Raw genomic sequence first — 9239 nt, forward strand, 5'->3', positions numbered from 1 at the left:
CTTTCAATTTTTGTAAGTACTTTGGACGCGATGCTTATTATTCGGGGTATATTCGAAGGGTTTCTTTGACATAGTACTGCTCCAAGTCCCACAGGTGAAGCATCAACGTAAAGTTCTATCGAGTCCTTTGGGTCGAAGAAGCCTAACCGATGGACGTTTTCCGAAAGTTCATTTTGAAGGCTAATGAATGCCTCTTTTTGTTCTTTACCGAATATTTCAACGTCTCCTCTTATAAACTCGCGCAAAGGTTCTGAACGAGTGGATAAATCGGGAATAAATTGCCCCACGAAATTTATCAAACCCAAGAAGCTACGAACCTCTTCCTTGGTTGCCGGAGTTCTAAAATTATTTATCGCTTCTATTTTCGAGTTTGAGGGGCTAATACCATCAGCACTTACATTGTATCCCAGAATATCGAGGTAATTAGTTTTGAAAACGCATTTCTCTTTGTTGAGGGTCGCGTTGTTTTCCTTTAATATCGACAACACTTCCGATACTCTTCGGTCATGTTCTTCTTCGGATTCACCTGCGATTATTATGTCGTCAATGTATATGATAACTCCGCTTATGCCCTCCAACATTTGGCACATCACTCTCTGGAATATTTCGGGTGCGCAGTTAATGCCAAATATGAGCCTAGTAAACCTCATGAGCCCTCTACTTGTCATGAATGTAGTTATGCTGCGAGATTTGGGGTGTAACTCTATATGATAGAATGCTGATGTAATGTCCAATTTTGAGAAGAACTTTGACCCTTTTAGTTTGTTCAGAAGCGTGTCGATCATGGGTAACGGGTGGTGTTCCCTTTGTATGGCCTGATTCGGGTATTTCATGTTTATGCAAAGTCTGATGTTGTCCTTCCCTTTTGGGACCACCACCATGGGCGAAATCCATTCTGGTGGGCCTGTAACGGGTTCTATAATTTCTTGTTCCAACATTTCTTGAATTTTTGCATCTACTTTCTCTTCCATAGCCGCTGGGATTCGGAGATAAGCAATTTTTTTTGGAGTAATAGATGTATCAATGCAAAGTTTTACTTGTATGCCTGGAAATTTGGGAAAGGGTTACACTTGCTGTGTAAGCTGTTGACGTTTAGACCGAATTTAAGAATTTTTAGTTCTTCCGCTGTTCGTTTACTTAACAGAGACTTGTGCGCCCCTTTTACTACAAAAAACTCTGCATAAGCTGTAGGTTTTGCTTCATTAACAGAAATGACTGTTTCGAAGATGAGAATGACCTCCAAGGGTTTATGACTGGCGTAAGCAGTTATTTGGCGATCGCAGCCATATTTCTTTTTGTAAATTGTGATGCCAGCAGTAAGAAGGGATTTCCATACGATTTCCGTAACCGTATTGATTGCTGCTCCAGAGTCAATAAGGAATTCTACTGGGTAAGTATCAATTTTTTCAAGTTATTATACAGCTGTCACTGCGATTAGCCTGTGGTGGGGTATAAGTCATTTCCATATAATTAGTGAATTCATCAAGCTCAGTCGTGCCGAAACTCAGGTTAACATATTAATATGATTCTACTAGCCCTCGTATGATCATTTCTACTTATCCAATTATCTTATCAGATATTCCCCCTCCATCAAGTACTTACGTTATCATGTTGTGCGTTTACCTCTCTTGTAGGACGCGTCTCTCGTGCAGTAGAACGATCCATCTCTCGTATGTTGTTTGTTGATCTTGGTTGCTTCCAAACATAGGGAGAATAAGGCTGTCGTCGTTTGTTGCTGCATTTCCGGGCAAAATGTCCTATCTTTCCACATTCGTTACATTGGGCTTTCCGGGCAAAACAACCGGTGGATTCTCTTGTGTGCTCACAAGATCCGCACCGATCACATTCCGGTGACATTGCGGACGGCCTTTTGTTTCCTGTGCGATCGTGTCTAATGTGTGACACAGACGCTGCTTCGTGCTCATTATTAGAAATTGCTTTCTGCTTTGCAAGGATTTCCCTGTTGAGAGCGAAATTGGCTAATTCGTCCAACTTCATGACATTTTCAAGCCCTTTATCTCGGACTTTAATGTCTCTAGCACCTGCCGTAATTTGATGAAGGATTTCTTTCTCTTCGCGCATTCCGAAATCGCATTTCTTCGCCTGAGTGCGTAGTTTCAGCATGAACCGATTGAAGGGCTCATCTGCCTGCTTAATATTTCTAAACACCTCCAACTCTTTGCGTTCGTTTCGTTTTCCTACGAAGAATTTGTTTAGGCGTTTGATGGCGTTGTCAAATTCAGGTGTTTCTTGAGCCGCAAATGGCACCTGCGTCTGTGATGGGATGATCTCGTCCTCAGCTTGGCCTAGGTTGAAATATATGCGTTGAAGATCTCTTCCTCCTCGGGCCAGCATATACACAAATTTCTCATGCTGTGAAAGTGGCCCTTTTAGCTCCAATATTAGGAGAAGAGCTCGCAACCACTCTTCCCATTCCGTACGTAAATCAGAACAGTTTACGTCGGAATTGAAGGGTTCTAGCGGAAATTTTTCAGGATCCATCTGGAAAAGCATTATTAAATATATGTACTGTTGAAACCTTTGGTACGATCGACGTACGATTGTGTTAGGCCATTTATTTGATTATCAAAATTTCAACTAGTTTCATCTCAACAACATTATAGGGGTTAATTGATTACATGGGCTTGTTTCTTAAGCTGAGGTTAAGCCGGTCTCACTATTTCTGTGTTACTTCCATCTCACTTCGACGCTGCGGGTACATCCGGACTCCTCTTGTGCATTTCAATCATGCCGTTCTCACTCGTGAATACTCGTTCTCACTTCTAAATAATCCTTCTCACTTCTACGCTGCGGCTATCGCCGGGCTCGTCTGTTTTACTTTGATAGTACCGGGCTCACTTGTGAGTGAGCTTTCTCACGTCGACGCTACGGCTACCACCGGGCCCGTCCTTTGTGCTTCGGTCCTTTGTTACTCACTTCTCGAGAATCGTTTTTTCTGACACTACGGGTACGTTCCACCGGTCTTGTCTTTTGTAGTATTAGTATGATTGTTCTTTTTTTCCCCTTGCACGCTACGGGTACCACCGGGCTTGTCTCTTGGTGGATTTGTTTTATCTGCTTCTTATTTACCTTCTTCTTTTCCTTGTTTGCTTCGACGCTACGGTTACCACCAGGCTCGTCCTTTGTGCTTCGGTTGAACCGGACTCATTTCTCGAGAAACGTTTTTTTTTCTAACACTACGGGTACGTACCACCGGTCTTGTCTTTTGGAGTATTAGTATCATTGTTTTTTTCCACTTGCACGCTACGGGTACCACCGGGCTCGTCTTTTGTGCTTCGGTCATACCGGGCTCACTTCTCGAAATTCGTTACCTTTTTTCCCCGACGCTACGGCTATCACCGGGCTCGTCTTTTGTGCGCGCTCACATTCACCTATACAAAGCTCACTCAGAGCATTTATTTTTTTTTGCTGCGAGTAATACCGGACTAATCGCATGTGCTACGGCCAAGCCGGTCTCACCATTACGATGTTACTGCTTTCCAAAGCCTTAACTTACCCGTTTGAACAATTTACGAATGCAAAGCAAACTTTCCTAATTTCCGTTTTCCTAGCAACCATTGTCACTTTGTACATGTATACTCTATTTCTAGCTATTTCACCGGTGATTAGGATGATTACGATCATGCGTTACTTACTTTCATACCTCGCCGGGGTTCTATGTATGTGTATATAAAAAAGGAATACCGGCTGCGCCAATTGTAGAATCCACTGTTTATTCTGTCGCTTATCCAACACTTGTATAATTCACCGCTAAAGGACACACGTCCGTTGCGCTCGATCGCTCACGCTTGTCTGCCCCGTTTGGTCTGTCTCCGAACTATCTCCTGTCAAGTACGTCTCGATCTCCCTCTCTCTATATCCTCTCACTCTATTCATATTCCTACAGTTGATACTACGGTATCACACGAACTGCTGCCACTGAAAAATGTCACTTTTTTGCGGGGCGATAGGTAACACTCGTTTTTAACAAACTGTCCTGTTGCAACATTACTCTTACGTAGTCACTTCACAAAACAATTTTATAAAAACTTCACAATATCGGGTCCCTATTCGGGCGCCAGTTAAGAACATATGCGTTTGAATTGTATTAAAAAATATTTTTTTTTCAATTTGTCGCGCACATATTCTGAGTTCAAGATGTTGATTAGAACTGCCTAACCTTTCCTGATTTCATGTTATATATGTTCGGTTCCCTACTTTACATTGTTTATGCTATGGTTATTATGTTTATGCTACGGTAATTGATTTATGTTAAATTTGGCCAGATGTTGGTGCGTGGTGCTGGTTCTGATGATTACTTTGTTGATCATAGCATATTATGCTATGAATGGTATTCCATTGTTTCGGTACTGGTGTTTTGCTTTCTTTTCTGTGGTGTCGTGTTAACTGTTTCTCTTTTGGATAGTGGTAGCCCTAAAAGCTTTGTTAATGAAAACGTTCTCCCTAAATCTCTTGTTGGAGAACCTAGGACGTCCATGTTGCGAGGAATAGGAGGCCCAAATTTGTTAACGTTAGGATTTGTAGAGATGCGAGTACAACTTGCCAAGACCACGATACGTCACACCTTTATCGTCCTTCCAAAAATATACATGGAATGGCCAATGATCCTTGGTAGAGATGCATTATCCATGTTAAATATTCAACTCCATCAGATACAAAATACGTACACTATAAACACTTTATTGAACTTCAATAATATGGAAAAGCTGCCTTTAATAAAAACGAATTTATATCTAGAGCTCCATACACTTGACATTGTAAAGAAATCAATCGCACGCCGGGAGGGAGATTGTTCATTTTCTGCTTTAGCTCATGAGTCGATCGATGTGTTTACCGATGCGTTTTCTTCTTTGTGTATGATAGATGTTGTTGATCAAACAAATCCCATTGATATTGGTAAAAACCTTACAAAATACCAAAGTGAAGGCGTAATTGAATCGATAACAAAACATTATTTAGAATTTCCTACAAATGAAATCGTACCCTCAACTTATACTATGAAAATAAATCTCTTACATGACACTCCTATTTCTACCAAACCAAGACGGTTATCATTTGCCGAAAGAGAAAAGTAAAAGTAATAGTAAAGGACCTGCTAGAAAAAAATATCATACGCCCAAGTAATTCACCATACGCATCTGCCTTAGTCCTGGTTCGAAAGAGAAATGGCGAAGTTGGAAAATGTGTTTGTTCGAGCAGCTACGCGAATCGTGCAGATTTGAACTGCGGATCGGATCACATCCGCGCCCGTTGATGTACACATCTCTATCGATGTTAAATTAATAAATAGAGGGCGAAAAGGCTTTTTCTCTCTCTTCATCACCAGCAATTTCTTACAACGGCTTCGGTAATTATTAGCAGCAAAAACCAAAGAAAGAAAAGGAAACTTTATCCGAAAACTATTCGCGACGAAACATTTGTGCCGTGATCAGGATTGTGCCGATATCCTGAATATTCGCAATTTTTTCGATAAAGTGCTAAACGCCCTTGCTTTTCACTGCCCGACCGTTACACTGCACTTTACACTACACTCACGTAAACGATAATCGCAGTTTTAGTAAGATGCCAGCTCAACCGCTTATTTTGTCGTCGACACGAACGATTTTGATTGCCATTTTGGCCCGTTACGAAGAGTTTCTTCAAAACTACCAGCCCGATAGGGATTCTATCGAGGTGGAAACTCGTATGGCCAAATTTGACCAAATATGCAAGGATTTGGAGAGCCTTCAACAGCAGCTGGAGGACAGTGCAACCACTGCTGAAGAGATGACACACAATGCCGCCCTTAGGGAGGATTTTGAACGGCGCTTGATTCGCGTTCAATCGGCATTGAAAGCGAAATATAGAGAAATTCCGCGCAGCGAAGTGTCGCAGCAAGGAGCCGGTAGGAACCCGCTACAAGGCATAAAACTGCCCACCATCGCTCTGCCGGAGTTTGACGGCGATTATATGCAATGGCTGACCTTTAGGGATACCTTTGAGTGTTTGATTCACGATAATGTTGATTTGCCGCCAATTCAAAAATTCCATTATCTACGCGCAGCCCTAAAAGGTGAAGCAGCGCAAGTGATCGAGGCGATTACAATAAGCGCCTCCAGCTATGAATTAGCTTGGAAAACACTCGCTGAGCGATATTCGAATGAATATCTGCTGAAAAAACGCCACTTGCAAGCGATGTTCGGCATCACACCAGCGAAGAGGGAAAGTGTGACAACCCTGCACCAGTTAGTGGACGAGTTCGAGCGTCACAAAAAAACCCTAAATCACTTGGGAGAGAAAACTGACGGCTGGAGCAGCATATTAGAGCATTTACTTTGCACAAAATTGCCCTCTAACACATTGCGCGATTGGGAAGAATTTGCTTCGACCAATGACAATCCGAGCTACGATTCGTTGATTGCCTTTTTGCACCGCCGTATGCGCGTACTCGAGACGCTATTAGTAAACAAACCCGAACCATCACCTATAGACGCACCGATACCACCAAGACGCACTAATTTTCCGCGCACTGCTACCACTGACCGCGATGTTAATAAATGCCCGTTGTGCAATATGCCGCACACCATAACAAAATGCCAGCGATTTAATGCCATGAATCCTGCCCAGCGGTACCGTAAGGTACTTGATGCCCGCTTGTGTTTGAATTGTCTGCGAGACAATCACCGTGCTCGCGATTGCTCCTCACAGTACAAGTGTCGTCATTGTAACTTGGCGCATCACACAATGATTCACACTGAAAGCACTCCAGGCACATCTTCCACTACATTTCCAATGCTAGCTGCGCAAGATGAACCTTCACACACACCACACGCCACTGATGATCACACGGCTAACATACAACGCAGCTACGCAGCTGCAATAAAACAAGCACCTTCACAAATATTACTACAAACTGCACTTCTAAATGTAACCGATGCACACGGCATCCTGCATCCTGTGCGTGCACTCTTAGACAGCGCATCACAGCCCAATTTGATGAGCAATCGCCTTGCTCAGAGGTTGGCTTTGAAAGGTAGCTCGGTTAACATAACCCTCAAAGGAGCAGGACTATCCACCAGAACGGTGAGGAGGTCTGTTCGAGCTCAAATTGCTTCACGTGTTGAACATTTTGACTTGGATGTCGATTTTCTGATAGTAGACAAGGTGATCGCTGATCTGCCGGCGCATGATGTTTCCACTCGTGGCTGGAACATTCCTTCGGAATTTGTTTTGGCTAACCCGCAGTTCGATAAATCAGCCCCGATTGATATCATCCTTGGTGCTCGTCATTACGCTTCCTTCTTTACGAACGTAAAATCGCACGAGCTTGCTCCGAACCTTCCAACTATGCTGAACAGCGTGTTTGGGTGGGTCATGATTGGTCCCACCTCTCCTCAGAATCCTGCATCTACGACCGATTGCACCGCCGCGTCCACAATCGTCTGCATGGCATCCCTGGAGGAGTCTCTCGAACGCTTTTGGAAGCTGGAAGAGTTAAGCGTCAATGATTCGTACTCACCTGATGAGCGGCGATGCGAAACATTGTATAAAGAAACCACTCAGCGCGACGAGTCGGGTCGCTATATTGTACGATTGCCCAAACAGACCGACTTCACGGAAAAGCTTGGCCTGTCTAAAACTACTGCTTTGAGACGCTTCGAGCTGCTGGAGAGGAGGCTAGAACGCAACCCACAGCTCAAGGAAGACTATCATACCTTCATGAAGGAGTATTTGGAGCTGGGGCACATGTCGCTCATGAACAAAGATAGTGGGGATGAACAGGCGTACTACCTACCGCACCATCCCGTAAAGCCTCCAGTACCACCACGAAAGTAAGGGTCGTGTTCGACGGATCTGCAAAAACAAGCACCGGTTATTCCTTGAATGACATTCTATGTGTTGGTCCAATCGTGCAGGACGAGCTGCTTGATATTGTGTTGCGATTCCGCACCTACCAAATAGCACTTGTGGGAGATATAGCTAAAATGTACCGACAAATATTGCTGCATTCTGATGATCGTCGATTGGTGCGCATATTCTTTCGATTTTCGCCGCAAGCTCCGATCCAAGTATATGAGCTCAACACCGTTACATACGGACTAGCACCTTCCTCGTTTCTGGCTACACGCACACTTATCCAACTAGCAGATGATGAAGGGACTGAGTATGCGCTTGCACCTGCGGCCCTGAAACGAAACTTTTACGTGGACGACTTCATTGGTGGTGCCAATAACGTTCGCGAAGCTGTTCAGCTGCGTAAGGAGTTATCAGCGCTACTTGCCAAAGGTGGGTTTGAGTTGCGCAAGTGGACATCAAACAATCTGAGCGTGCTCTCCGGCTTAAGCACCGAGTATATCGGCACACACTCATCGCTGCATTTTATACCCAACGAGACGGTCAAAGCACTCGGCATCTCGTGGAAGCCGGAATCGGATGAGCTGTGTTTTGAATCCAACACTGAGGCTGATGAAGCCACGTCGACCAAGCGATCTATTTTGTCGAGCATTGCCAAAATGTACGATCCGCTCGGATTGATAGCACCGGTGATCGTGCGTGCTAAGATGCTGATGCAGGAGCTATGGCTACTGTAATAACTCGGACCTTTGTGATATTTATGGTAAACGCGGAACAGAACCTTCTCGTTTGTTTCTTGGTTCATCACTGTCTTAGTTCCGGACATGATGCGTTCTATTTATTAGTTTCATTAGTTTCACGTCAGGCGAGATACCTGAAGCCGTTTTGCCGATGTTGCATTTTGTTGTGGGAACCGAAATTGTCATCGGTTCCCTGTTATTTTGTAAGGTGGCAAAATGTGAGAACCATTCGATAGAGTCGCGGACACGCGTCTCTTATTGCACACTGCAACCGCAGTCCGTTTTGGCGTTAGCTATTCCGGTACTGGGCAGTGCGTGTGCGTATCGAAATTAGACCTGTCTAGACGGTGTGGAATGTTCGTCACACCTCACCCCTTTTTAAAGACAAATTTTTGATTTTGAAAATTTGGCTTCAGATACCTTTCCTTGTTTCTGGAATGTATACTTAAGTATATAAGTACATTATATTGTTATGTTTATTTTATGGTTTTCTTATCTCTTAACTATTCTAGATATGTGTACTACTTGTTCTTTGCTATTTTTACCTTTTATAGTGGCGTTAGCTTGATTTATGTTTGTTACTATGTAGGGTCCACTATAGACTGGTTCTAATTTATGTCTATTTTCTATCTTAAGATATACTAT

At 43.5% G+C, this 9239-nt stretch overlaps 2 protein-coding genes across 2 annotated transcripts; one reads left to right on the forward strand and one right to left on the reverse strand.

Moving 5' to 3' along the window:
• Positions 1–1414: 1414 nt before the first annotated feature.
• On the reverse strand, positions 1415–3774 carry LOC121601081. The gene is made up of 3 exons (XM_041929892.1): positions 3657–3774; positions 1910–2502; positions 1415–1439 (listed from the first exon to the last, which is right to left on the reverse strand). Exons 1-3 carry the CDS (start codon positions 3660–3662, stop codon positions 1415–1417), a joined length of 624 nt encoding a protein of 207 aa, XP_041785826.1. The 5' UTR covers positions 3663–3774.
• A 1809-nt stretch (positions 3775–5583) lies between these two features.
• LOC121601082 lies at positions 5584–8591 on the forward strand. Its single transcript, XM_041929893.1, has 3 exons — positions 5584–5905; positions 7160–7806; positions 7917–8591. Exons 1-3 carry the CDS (start codon positions 5584–5586, stop codon positions 8589–8591), a joined length of 1644 nt encoding a protein of 547 aa, XP_041785827.1.
• Positions 8592–9239: the final 648 nt, after the last annotated feature.

This window comes from Anopheles merus, unplaced genomic scaffold (genome assembly GCF_017562075.2).
Source record: "Anopheles merus strain MAF unplaced genomic scaffold, AmerM5.1 LNR4000023, whole genome shotgun sequence".
NCBI classification, from domain to species: Eukaryota; Metazoa; Arthropoda; class Insecta; order Diptera; family Culicidae; genus Anopheles; species Anopheles merus.

Excerpts from the sequence above, each read along its gene's own strand:
- LOC121601081 (XM_041929892.1), bottom strand. Across the intron at positions 1,440-1,909 it reads AATAATGAGCACGAAGCAGC|GCTAATCGCAGTGACAGCTG; the intron begins GTCTGTGTCACA and ends ACCCCACCACAG.
- LOC121601082 (XM_041929893.1), top strand. The coding sequence starts at position 5,584 with ATGCCAGCTCAACCGCTTATTTTGTCGTCGACACGAACGATTTTGATT. Across the intron at positions 5,906-7,159 it reads AGTGTCGCAGCAAGGAGCCG|ACAAGGTGATCGCTGATCTG; the intron begins GTAGGAACCCGC and ends TTCTGATAGTAG. Across the intron at positions 7,807-7,916 it reads ACTACCTACCGCACCATCCC|GACGAGCTGCTTGATATTGT; the intron begins GTAAAGCCTCCA and ends CCAATCGTGCAG.